The sequence below is a fragment of the Balaenoptera borealis genome (genome assembly GCF_965194805.1).
Source record: "Balaenoptera borealis genome assembly, chromosome: 10".
Classification (NCBI taxonomy): Eukaryota; Metazoa; Chordata; class Mammalia; order Artiodactyla; family Balaenopteridae; genus Balaenoptera; species Balaenoptera borealis.
In genome coordinates this window covers 104,707,213-104,721,363 of record NC_138874.1, presented here as the reverse complement: position 1 = coordinate 104,721,363, position 14,151 = coordinate 104,707,213, and the positions used below count along the sequence as shown (strand labels likewise).

Below are 14,151 nucleotides of genomic sequence, written 5' to 3'. Positions count from 1 at the left end.
CTTTCAATAGTACTTGATTTGAGTCTGTTTTGTACTGATTTGCCTCTTTCTTCTCATGGAGTGTAAAGGATATTCTTAATTAATTCAAGATTCATTCACTGGTTCTGATTAATCAATGTTTTCTGGTACCAAAAGAGTGATTTAAATAATTCTCAAATTTCTCTTATCTTTTAATATTTACCTGCTGTGTAAAAGTTTATTGTAAGCATATTTTCAAAAGCAATGTATTTTTAAGATTGTTGGAACTGAAGCCCAAGCAATTAAACAGTAAATAAAGAGGCCCACTGCCCTCTGTGACCTCACACGAACCAGATTATTAATCAAAATCTCAGTTCCTCCTGAAAAAAACTGGGATATATGCTTGGTCTCCAACTAGAATCTCAATAGAGATCTTTGATTTTATTGGATAAAAATATTTTTATAAATATAACCTTCATTTTATAAATTTTAATTGGCACCAGATTTTAGAGGTGACATTACACTGACTCTATGATTGCTCTCATGTCACCCATGCCCAACCAGGAGCTTCTTTGTCTAAAGTCCACAAAAGCTGCCAACATCATGTCATGGTGGTTTGAATTTACAAACACTTTCTCTCAGCAATCACAAAGGCCCATCCAGAAATATTTATTAGTAATTGTATTTGCATCTATTAAACGTAGATTGAGAGGATTTTATTTTAACAAGATTTCATTTACCAACTAATTAGAATGACAATTTATTACAAGTATGACAATAATTAACTTAGAATTAACAGAATAGTATAGCTTTTCTGGTTGTAAGAAAAAAATAAAATCATTTTTCTCCCCCGCTATGGGCCTCGTTTTGCACAGCTACTTATATCAGTCACTGTTATTAATTTCACATTTTTATTTACTCTTTATTTTCCCAGACATTTGAATTCTGCTGCTGTCAATTTCACAAAGGTCTTTTAAAGATAAATTCGCTATGTATCAAAAGCAGTTGTTTAAATAAGCATTTGATTCTGACAGCTTTGCTCTTGATACTTTTCATAGCAGCAGCTAGGAGAGCATTTTACCATCAGTCATGGTTTTCTTTGTTATGCTTTCTTTTTTTCCTCCAATCAAAGTAAATATGTTCTTACAAACAGCATTACCCTAAAAAATTTTCCTCATGTTTAATGAATGTGACCCTCAGTACAATGAATAACAACAAAGCAATGAAATCCCGATTTTCCCTAAGAGACAAGAGAGTTATCACATTATTTCACTCATATATTAGTCAATGCTGTCTCAGTATTATTCTTTTGTCAAATGTCAAGTTAATAAGAAAATAAAGCTTCTTCACTGGTATGATGATTTTATCGTTAGCAGGCCAAGCAAAAACTTATTTAAACTTGAAAATACAATGTTTAGAAAGCACAAATGCAACTAATTATACATTTCCTACCTCCAACATTTTCAAAGATAACTTCATTCTTCCCATTCTTCCATTAAAAAAAAATCTGTTGTCTTAAGATAAAAGGGCCACAAAACTCCGAGACCTAATCCCTGCTTCAGGCTAATGACAAAAAATATTTTTCATTTTTAGTTCACGTCTTGAAAAAAATTCCCTTGACAGAAAATGCTCTGAACTAGACTCTGAAAGGCAAATGTATTTGCTTCATTTAAGTTTTTCAGGATGACAAAGGAGAGAAGAGGGGTCAAGAAGAAACATGAAAGTTGAACTAAAATATATCTGCTTCAAATATTAAAATATTTTTTAGTATAATGAACAACTTTAAATATCAAATTTCATACTATAAATAAATATTTGAATGACAGAACACCTTATCCTTCTACACCCAGGATTAAAAACCATATCATATTTATTTCTAATCATGTCACTGAACTGCTACTGTTTTCTGGACTGCAAATAAATGACTTATTCATAATAATGCGACACAGTTATGTATGATTGATTGGTATGAAATAGAAAGGGACTTTGTCCTCAGCATAGATTAGAACAGGGCCTGTCTAGTGCATGCTGTCTGTCTATCTGCAGCTAGCCAGCTGAATTACTGATTGCCCTTCTGGTAAAAGACTCAATAGATTTTTCTCAGCATAATTTCTACTCTACAATAAATTACCAAATCTCAGTTGACTCTGTTATAGAGTCATTTCTAGATTCCAGTTCATTACAATACAATGACTTCAAACTTATCTTGGGCTTTAAGAATCTCATCATGGTTTTTCAAGTTTCAAGAGAAAAAAGACAGGCAATGTGCTCCTCAATTTTTGTTACTTTTACAGAAGAAAACACTACTATTGATAAAACAATGAGTACTTTAGAAATCTTCCTGACTGTACACACTTTAAAACTTTTCTTTTTCTTTGCTTTTTCCTCCCATTTCAATAATTAGGCCAGGGAATAAAGAAAGGGATTTCTAGTCCAGTGGTCATGCTCTACATCCTATAATTTTGTTGCTGTTTTTCCCCTAGCCAAATAGCTCCATTCATCAGCAGGAAAAATATGCAGCAAAACTATCTGTACATCCTAGTATTATCCCCAGTGGAAGGCTGATAATTAGGAAGTTGCTTCTGAAAGAACTTCCATTAGAGTAAAGAACTATGGTGGCATGCCAGTAACCTCAGAGATGTATCAGTGTTACTCTGGGTTAGTTAGGCTTTGGTTATAACTAAGCATAGGGAAAATTTAGTGAATTTATTTAATGAATGAGCATTCATTTAAAAATTGCCTTTTTATATAGCCAAAGTCTTACTTCCAGAGTAAAGTCAGTCTGAGACACACTTTTACTTAGATAATTTCAGTTATTTTTCCTACTTAAGGGTTTTATGAATTACTAATTCTTAAAAAAACTAAAAACAGACCTAATCTGCTGATATACTGACAGTGTAGTTTTGTACACTGCAATTTCTATTGATTGTTGTATTTCCTTTTTTCAGTGAACTTGTTCCTTTGATTACATTGATTCTAATCGCCCCAGTTATTTTGGTTGGTATTACACGGGCAGTGCACTGTATTACTCTACCATGCAGTGCTAAAACAATCATTCGATTGTTTGAAAAAAATAGTTTAAATCTTAAAATACGCATTTTAAGCATTTTGAAATAATGAAAATATGTAATGAACCTCCCCTTTTGTCTCAAATTCAATTCATATGAATTCTGATTCATTATTGAATATTAATCTAGATATTCTATATGATGTGAAGACATGACAAGACTGTTATATCAGTAAGAGTTTATTCTGCATATATGCCATTGTGTGTTAGCTGTGAAAATAACTGGCAGATCTCTAATTCACATTGATATTTTAGCTACAAAACCAATAATGAACAAAAATTACTGTGAAAAAGGCTTTACATGTAAACTTAGCCTGCATATTAACGATGTGATACACATTTAATAATAAATATTCAGAAGACTTAGAACTTAGAATGTGGTTAGATAAATGGACTAAAATAAGACAGAACTGAAGTCATGACTAATCCCAGTAACCATTTCCCACTCTGCATTTGCATATAAAATAGACTGCAATTCTCTGGTACGATTCATTTTTTTTCTTCTTAAGCAAAAGTAATTTACTCTTAAATATTTAAAGAATCAAAATAAAAATAACTTTTGAAAATGCAAATTATTTAAACAGATGGCAACTGGTACACATCTCAAAGGAGAGTTTTAACTTTACTACTTTTTTAAAAAATAAGGATGTAAAGCAACCTATACAAAAAGCTATGCCCAAATAAGACTTGATTTGAAACAAGACTACCTTAACATTAATAGATCTAAGACATTTGTAAACATCTTATATTTGATATTAAACTAATTCAACTAGAATCATAAAAGAAAACATTTGCACTCAGTACTTTGAGTTATATCCCCTGCCTACCACAATTTAGGGCCTTGTTGAATAGTTTCAATATACTTTTTTAAGAAACAGGTGAAAATACACCTTTCTTCCTAGTTAGGACTGCTAACAGCAGAAAGAGATGTGATGTTGGAAATTTGGTGGCAATATCATGATTGATCCAAACATAAGTACACTGTCTTCAGTTGCAATATTTTAGGCCACCAGCAATAATGAATCCTGATGGCCATAAGGAGACTATGTACCTCCCCGAGTAGATGACTTATTTCATTCTAACCAACGCTGGCATTAGGAAGAAAACTGGCAGCACAGAGTGCTGGAAAGTGGCTGCAGGTGTCCCAGACTTAAATCTGTAGACACATTTAGAGAAAAGTGGAGAAAACTGGCTTCTGTAGATGAAAGGCCTCAGAAGGCCTCTGTCAAAAGACATCTTACGATTAGAGAAGGAATAAAATGAAAGTAAGCATCTTTGTTGGTGCAAATGGCACTGACAAAATTGAGTCAATAATCTGAGCTTTTCTTCCTACACTTGTTTGATTGGATCTGAGGTAAACTGCGACAATGAATGAACAACATCAGAAAGTACAGATCAGCTTAAGGGTCAGGGGGGGATATAAGAAGCCCGAGAACACAATATCTGTTTCTCCTTTTTTCTTCCTTTAGAAATACAATCAAACCACATAAAAACCCTTAAGTTTCAGCAGGTAACAAGACCAAAAAATTATTTTTTTAAAGTGCTAATATATCAATTCTAGATATCAAAAACTTTGAACATTTTAAACCTCACGTTTTCCACAAGAAATGGGTATCATTCATGTATCTACCACAAAGATTTGATACTAAGATGCTTTGATCAAATCTTAGATAGTTGATCACTTCTCTACAAGTTATTTGTCTCCTGAAGATCTTTCTGTGCCAATGTCTGAAATGAAAACATACAATTATTCATGAGAGAAATGAAATTCTTAATAAAAGAATTACATAAAATTCATGTAAATTTAGCACAACAATAACTCTGGGCATTTCTAAATTTTACTATTGAAAGTTTTTATAAATATATAAACCCTATAAAATATAAATCCTAACATACCTATTGGATAATCTTAAATAAGAAAATATTTCCAGAAAATAAATATGGAAGAAAATGTAGTGTATTAAATTAAAACTATGTTTTAACATACTTCAAAGCTAGCTATATATGTCTTCTATTAAAATAGAGCATGACAAATACTGTGTTCATTTTATAAACAACCAGAGTAAGAGGTTAAAAGCAATCTGAAGTGCTCCCACACAATCTGAAAATAAGTTTCCAATAATTGAATCCAAAGTTCTTGAAATCATAAAAATTTGTAATAAGAAAGTTTTAGGATCAAATATAATCAAAGTATAATTTATGCCTATCAAAAACAAAAAGCTTTTAAGCATTATGATAGTTAAGCTTCTGCAGTGCATTAATCCTCTAATAACAGTTTCAGTCAAGGGGATATTGTGAGGTCAGGTTTGAATTTTTTTTAACTTAGTTTGAAATTGTACATATTCTCTTTATATATTGATATAACTTGCCTTATGCAGCATCTAATTCTCCAAGACTCAAAACATTTCACAGATTTATATCATGACCTTAGTTTTGTTTGTTGTTGCTGTTTTGTTTTTTTGTATCTAGTGCAAATAAATGTGAAAGCACAACACATTCAATGAGATGTATTCCAGTAAAACCATTCTTACCAGTAAGTAAAAAAAGGGCTGAACAAAAGTTAAACAATCAATTATGGCTTACCAACTGCAAAAATTCTATTTCTGTTTGGAGAGCATCATAAATACTTTGCATGTCATCTTCCTTATAAAGTTCTAATTCTTTTTTAAGTCTGTTTTAAAGGAAAAATTCACTCTATTAATTAGTTCATTAGTAAACTTCTATAATAATTCTTTATTACATGAATAGTGCCAGATTTGCAGCTTCTATTATCAGAATTTCAAGTTAACACTTAAGAATTTGGAAAGAAATTTTAATTCTCTATAATTCTGTAAGGAACTAGCCATTAAAATTAGTCTAGGAAAGATAATTGGAAGAACAAGAATTTGAAAGAAGAAATAAAGCTATCTCGTTTTTCAGGTAATTTGAAAACATACTTGGAAAACCCATGAATCAGTGATAAAACCAACTCAAACAATAAAATAATTCAGTAGGGTGACAAGATACAAAATTAGCAAACAAAAATAAGTAGCCCTTCATTGTCACCAGCAATAATTAACATGACTTTTTCATGGATAGGACATCATAAAAATGTTAACTATCCCCAGTTAAATAAAACTTAATTTGATCCTAATAAAAATACTAACACTTTTTTCCCCTGGTGCTAGGCGAATTTGATTCTAAAGTTCATATGAAAAAAGAAAAAGAACATTCTAGAAAAACCCTTGAATTTTTTTTTTTCTCCAAGAAAGCCCTGAAAAAAGAGAAAACAAAGAAGGGTAACTAGCCCTATGAGATATTAAATCATACCATTAATCCTTTATAATTAAAAGAGTGCAGTACTGGCATATAAATAGAGCAGTGGAACACAGAAGACAGAAATAGCTTAAAAGGGACAAGTGGACATTTAGCATATGCTAAAGAAGCTTCCTCAAACCACTGTAAAAGACTGACTTTTTAATAAGCTGTGTTAGAAAAACCGGATAGCTATGTGCTATGTGGCTATAAATGGATTGTCAAAGCTAAAATTCGCTCTGTATCTCACAGCATACACCAAAATATACTCTAACTGGATCAAAGATTTAAGTGTAAAAAATGAAACTATCTAAGGACAAAGTGAAAGAATAGGGAAATTCCTTTATAAGCTGGTGGTGGCCAAGAACTTTCTCACTATGGCTCAAAATATAAATGAAATATGAGTATTCAATTCAATTACATTTAAAAAATTGCATAGCAAAACACATAAGTAAAGTCAAAAGATGACAATCTGAGAGAAAATACTTGCCACATATATCACAGATAAAAGTCTAATCTCTCTAATATGTAAAGGGACTTTAAAATCAAGGGGAAAAAAGACCAAAACTCTGATTAAAAAATGGGGGAAAGTCATAAACAGTCACTTCACAGAAAAAAGTATAAAAATCATCCCTAAACATTTGAAAAGTGCTTAATATTACTCATTATAAAAATATGGTCAATTTCACTCATAATAAAGACTTGAAAATTTACTACACAGGGATATAATTTCTCATCTATCAGATTGGTAAAACTCCAAAAACTTGATAACACACTTTCTTCATAAGGTTGTGGATAAACAGCTGTACTCAGACATTGATGGGGGAATTTAAAATGGTTAAACTTCAAAGGAGGAGAATTTGGCAGTATATAACAAAACTACATTTATATTTTTCTTTTGACTTTGCCATTCCACATCAGTAATACACCCTATAAAAGCAAACAACATATGCACAAAGTTATTGTTGCATTATTATTTGTAATCACAAAATATTGTAAATAACCTGTGTCCATTCTTATGAGACTGGTTGAATAAACTATAGCATATCCATATAATGGAGTATTATACAGTATAAAAAGAATGAAGATAAAGATGAAAAGAAACACAGAAAGGATAAACCAGTAACTAGTGAAAATGGTCACCTACAGCAGTGAGTGAAAATGGGGTGGAATAGATATGTAATGAAATGAAACTCATCTGGGTATATCTTTTTTATATACTTCTGACTTTTGAATCTTGATGATTATTTACATATTTGACAAATAAAATTAAATAAATAAAGTTGAGGAAAAGACCATAAAGTTTAACACAAAATAACAGTTGAGTTAAATACAAACAGAAACAAATAAACCTAACTGTTTTTCAAATTTATAATCACAGATAAAAATAAAAAAGAATTAATTCAAGTAATTTTCTTTTTTTTTTTTTTTTTTTTTTTCAAGTAATTTTCAAACATAGTAGTCTATAACCCTCAGTGGCATATGTTGTAAGGCAATAAGAATTATAAAGGAATCTTAAATTTTATTTACTACTTTTGTTGTAGTGAAGGTACACAGCTAGTAATTCTAAAATTATTTTACAAGATTGTAAGAAATGGATAATTACATTGATGTTGTTAAGAACCAGAGTTTTCACTAGAAGAAGGAAGATATACATAGAAAATGGAGGGAAGAGGAAAAAAAAAACCCTGTCATTTTGGATTTGAATGGAAGGAATCAGTATAAAAAAAATCATGATTTAAAAAAATGGTATTTTTATTTCTGTCCATTTAAAGTATTCAGAAGCAATGACACCCAGTAGTAACAAGCACATCTAGCATGCTAATCTTAGTTTCTAAAACCAGTACCAACTAAAAGATACCAGGACTCCTTGAAATAATTGGTCCCAGGGCTGAGGTAGGTATTATAATATACAAAGTGAGCCTAGAATATTTTGTTGCACAAGAGGGAAGGAAAGTACCAAAAACTGATGGGAACATGTCAAAAGACACAAAAATTGAGTTCAAGGGACTGCATCTAGCCAAATCTGGGACAATTTGAGCATCAAAAATAGTGACAATAATGTATTATAACACATGAAATAAAAAAGAAATCCATGAATCCATAGAAAATCTTAAGAAGGAGAAATTAAAAGGATGGGGTAAGAGGAAGGGGAACTTCTGTCTTTTTTCCCCCCAGAATTTTACTAGCTAATAAAAGAAGAGGGAATTCCATTATTAGAAAGTTGCCACTTTGCAGCCACCAGTGTAATAACTGACTCAGGGAAGAATCATTAGTGGACACTAAAATGATCGCATGAAAAGTTATTGGGAAAGAGGCTATGCAAAAGGTCTCAGGGTCATCCCTTATATCACTTAGTAAATATCCATGGAAAAGAATATTTTCTCACTGGAGAAATCTGACAGACACAATCTTATCTAAGGGATCAAACCTAACATAACTGAAAATGAAACAAACTGACATTATATACCTTCTGATGCAATGCTCTGAGGACACAATATTACTTATATATTATTCTTGCCCAAAATTATTTAACCTGAATCTAATCTCAGAGGAACAAATAAATCTAAATTGAAGGACATTTTACAAAACAACTGGCCTAGACTCTTAAAAAAAAAAGAAAATGTAACTATAAAGAATGTACAAAGAACTCATACAACTCAACATCAAAAAAACAAACAACTTGATTAAAAAACAGGCAAAGGATCTGAACAGACATATTTTTTCCAAAGAAGACATACAGATGGCCAATAGGCACATGAGAAGATGCTCAACATCACTAATCACCATGGAAATGCAAATCAAAACCACAACGGGCTATCACCTCAAACCTGTCAGAATGGCTAAAAGACAAAAAATAACAAGTGTTGGCTAGGATGTGGACAAAAGTGAACCCTTATGCACTGTTGGTGGAAATGTAAATTGGTACAACCACTGGAAAACAGTAGAGGATTTTTCAAAAAATTAAAAATAGAACTGCCATATGATTCCAAACTTGCACTCCTGGGTATTTATCTTAAGAAAATGAAAACACTAATTAGAAAACATAGATGCACCCCTATATTCATTGCAGTATTATTTACAATAGCTAAGATATGGAAGCAACCTAAGTGCCCATCAATAGATGAATGGATAAAGAAATTGTAGCGTATGTGTGTGTGTGTGTGTGTATATATATATATATTTTCAGCCATAAAAAAATGAAATCTTGCCATTTGCAACAACATGGATGGACCCAGAGGGTATTATGCTAAGTGAAATACGTCAGACAGGGAAAGACAAATATTGTATGATTTCACTTATATGTGGAATCTAAAAAAACAAAACAAATGAGCAAACATGACAAAACAGAAACAGAGTTACAGGCATGGAGGTAGTTGACAGACAGGAGGGCGATGGTGGAAGGAAAGAAATAGGTGAAGGAGATTTAGAGGTACAAACTTCCAGTTGCAAAATAAATGCATCACAGGTATGGAATGTACAGTGTGGAGAAAATAGTCAATTACTATGTAATATCTTTGTATGGTGACATAGCATAACTAGATTTATCGTGGTGATCATTTTGATACAGAAATATCAAATCACAGGAAATAATAAAGTACTGTAGGTTAATTATACTTCAAAAACAAAGAAACTCATAAAAAAAGAGATCAAATTTGTGGTTACCAGAGGCAGGGGTTGCGGGGAGGGGGAACTGGATGAAAGCAGTCAAAAAGTACAAAATTCCAATTATAAGATAAATAAACACCATGGATATAATGTACAACATGACAAATATAATGAACACTGCTGTATGTTACATATGAAAATTGTTAAGAGACTAAATCCTGAGTTCTCATCACAAGGAAAAAATTTTTTTCTATTCTTTAATTTCACATCTATATGAGATAATCGGTGTTCACTAAACTGTGAACCATTTCATGATGTATGTAAGTCAAATCATTATGTTGTATACCTTAAACTTATACAGCGCTGTATGTCCATCTTATCTCAATAAAACCGGAAGAAAAAAGATAAAAGGAGAAATATAAATGTAGACTGTGTATTAGATAACAGTACTGTATCAACGTTAAATTTATTAAGTATGTTAGTTACATTGTGTTGATGTAGAAGAATATCCATGTTCTCAGGAGATACATATGGAAGTATTTAGGGATGAAGTGTTGTTATATCTGCAACTTAACCTGAAATGATGCAGCAAGATAGATGAATAAAGGGATTTATAGGTATGCACTGAACTATTACATTTTTTTATAAATTTAAAATATTTCAAAATGAAACTTAGGGATAAAAAGTGCCCTCGCCCCAAAATGAGAAAATACAGTGAACAATTTTATGCCATAAACTTGAAAACTTAGGTGAAATGGACAATATTCTAGTAAAATATAACTTTCAATATTTATCTAGAAGAAATAGAAAGACTGAATAATACTATAACTTAAGGAAAATCAAATAACTGGTCCAAAAGTTCCTACAAAGAAAACACTAGGTCCAAGTGGGTTTAGAAGTCAAACCTACTAAAAAACATCAAAATTTCAAGGAATAGATCATCCTAATCTTATATAAAATCTTCCAGATAATAGAAAAAGAAATAATATTCCATCCCCATATTCATTTTATGAGACCCATATTGTCTTGATACTGAAACCATACAATAGTACAAAAAGAAAAAAAATCAAGTCAATCTCATTCATAAATATAAATGCAAAATCTTAAAATATTAGCAAAACACAAGAGCAGTATGCCAAGAAATATACACCATGACCAAGTTGAGTTATCCCAGGAATGTGAAGATAGTTTAATATTTGTATATTCATAAGTGCTATTCACCACATTAACGGATTAAAGAATAATATGTAAGATGTTCTCAATATATGCAGAATAAAATTTTTTATAAAATTTAACACCCATTCAAGACTAAAAAAGAAAAAACTAAACTCTTAGCAAACTAGGAAAAGAAGACAATTGCTTTAATCACATGAAGTATATGTACATAAAACTCTCAACAAAACATTCATAATAGGAAAAAAAAATGAAAGCTTTCCTTTTAAAATCAGCTACAAGGTAAGGATCCTCTCCATCACTGTTTTTATTCAACATTGTATTGGAGTCCCAATCTACCGCAAGAAGACAAGTAAAGAAGTTAACGTTATAGTGACTATAAAGAAAGAACAGGGACTTCCCTGACGGCACAGTGGTTAAGAATCTGCCTGCCAATGCAGGGGACACAGGTTCAAACCCTGGTCCGGGAAGATCCCACATGCCGCGGAGCAACTAAGCCCGTACGCCACAACTACTGAGCCTGTGCTCTAGAGCCCCCGAGCCACAACTACTGAGTCTGCATGCCACAACTACTGAAGCCCATGAGCCTAGAGCCTATGCTCCGCAACAAGAGAAGTCACTGCAATAAGCCTGTGCACCACAAGGAAGAGTCGTTCCTGCTCACCGCAACTAGAGAAAGCCCGTGCACAGCAAAGAAGACCCAGTGCAGCCAAGAATAAACAAATAAATAAATTTTAAAAAAAGAAAGAACAAAACTGTTTTTTACAGATGTCATTGTAGTGGATGGTTGGCTGTATATACAACTATATTCAGTATTCCTCCCTATAGGATGTTACCTTTCTGCCCTACTGATTTAGAGTTTGGCCATGTGACTTGTTTTCGCCAATAAAATATAACCACATGTAATTTTTTTCTCTTCTGAGCAGAAGCTTTAAGAGCAGATGTATGCTTCATCATGATCTCTTTTATTTATGCCGTGAAATTGTCTATATCCCAAATAGGGTCTGCTCCTTCACACTTGGTCACAGAATAAAGATGAGGAGGAAAAGTGTGGCTAACTCTCGAAGGACATGTAGTATGAGCAAGAAATTGTTGTAAATCACTGAGATTTGGGGGTTGTTAGCCTCTGAAGCATAATTTAGTCTAAGTCCTGGAAAAAAAATATTAAAAAATAATCAGAAAGTTACTAGGAATTGAGCATCAGTGGCCACTAACATCCAAAAAAAAAGAGAGAGAGGGACTAGGCATTATAATCCTTCAAATAAAAAAACAGACCATCACCTTTGATATAGTTTTGTCAAAAAATTTCAGCCTGAATTTGATAAAGCCTCTAGATTCAATTATCATTTTACAGAAAATATAAGTGAAACGAACATATTTAACCATACAGTGGCAATATAATCACCAACAACTAAAATGCTGGAAACTATAAAGGATAAAAAATTTAATTTCCTCAACAAATAAATTACAAGTTAAAAAAACAAAAAAGAAGGAGGAAGCTTCTAGATTAAAAGAGATTTAAAATATCAGCTGCTTGTCATGGGTGGACCTTATTTGGAACGTAATTCACACAAACAAAAAATGACATTTATAAATAATTGGAAATATGAACATTGACTTGATATTTGATGATATCAATTATTTGCTGTCAATTATTTTATGTGTAATAATGGACTCTAGTTATTTTTTTTAAGTCCTTTTTTTAAGAGAGACATAATAAGATAATAATATGATGTGTATGATTTGTTTCAAGTACTATAAGAGACAAATGAATAGAAATATAGGTGAAACAAGACTGGCCATATATTGATAACAGTTAAAATTGAGTATAAGTATATAGGATTCACTATATTTTTCTTTTTTACTTTTGTATGTGCTTCAAATGTTCTATAATAATTTTTTTAAGAAATAGAGTTTAACAAAGATAGTGGCCAAAAAGTCAACATAACAAAAATCTGTTATATTTCCATGCACCAGCAATAAACAGAACATTGATGTCATTAAAAAAAAAAACCACCATTTACAACATCTAAAACTACAAGATATCTAAAAATAAAACCCACAAAAGATGTGCAAGATTGATAAACAGAACATTAAAAAATTTTATTAAAATATTAAATAAGACAATAAATCGATATATCCTAAGTTTATAGATGGGAAGTCTCAGTTTAACAAAGATGTAAAATCTCTCAAAAGTGACTACAGAATGAGTAGAATCACAAGAGATTTTCATGGATATGATAAGTTGGTTCAGAAATGTGTATAAAAAGCAAAGGGTCAAGTATAGCCAAGACATTCTTGATGAAGACAAAGAAGGATAAAGGGAGGTATGCTGCCTTACATCAAGATTCCTTATAAAGTAACAGTAATTAAATAGTTAAAACTGAATAGTATGCATTTAGTAGTAATTAAGACAGTTTTGAAAGAAATGAATAAATTGACCAATGAAAAAGAATAGGAAATAGAAACTTGAAATAGATCCATAAATATATATATATTTTTTTATAAAAGATGTGGTATTGTAGATCACTAGAGGAAGGAGAAACCATTCAATAAATGATGCTGGGACAACTGGTTAACAGGTGGAAAAAACATGTATCTTACTGTGAATGTAAACAAAAATCAATTCCAAATAAACTAAAAACCTAAATACGAAACACAAACCTTAAAAATTATTAGAGAAAATACAGGAGAATAACCTTCTGATCTTAGGTAAGGAAAGAGTTCTTAAAAAAAAAGACACAAAAATGATAACTATAAAAAGAAATGACTGATAATTTCAACCACAGTAAAAGTAGGAAATCTATTCAAGCACAAATGCATAAAGAACACCAAAAACAAGCAAACAAACAAAAAACTTCTTAAGTTGGGAGAGGATATTTTCTATGTATAACAGACAAAATCCAGAACTGTTAAAAAACTAAAAATAAAAAAAACTTCTGGAAATCAATAAGAAAAAGAAAAATTACCCAAACACCCAGTGGCAAAATAATTAAGAGGCATTTTACAGAAAAGGAAACACGTGGCCCATAAACAGATGAGAAGGTAAC

The 14,151-nt window shown here is 31.4% G+C and overlaps 1 protein-coding gene across 1 annotated transcript in view; it reads right to left on the bottom strand.

Annotated features, from left to right (window-relative positions):
• Positions 1 to 3,846: 3,846 nt before the first annotated feature.
• Positions 3,847 to 14,151, bottom strand: part of CCDC172 (coiled-coil domain containing 172) — a 76,500-nt gene continuing 66,195 nt past the window's right edge. Inside the window, exons 8-9 of the mRNA XM_082407852.1 lie at positions 5,609 to 5,696; positions 3,847 to 4,753 (exon numbers count right to left, since the gene is read on the bottom strand). Of these exons, the coding sequence (XP_082263978.1) occupies positions 4,712 to 4,753; positions 5,609 to 5,696 (130 nt within the window). The 3' untranslated portion in view covers positions 3,847 to 4,711. The remainder of the gene's footprint in view (positions 4,754 to 5,608; positions 5,697 to 14,151) is intronic.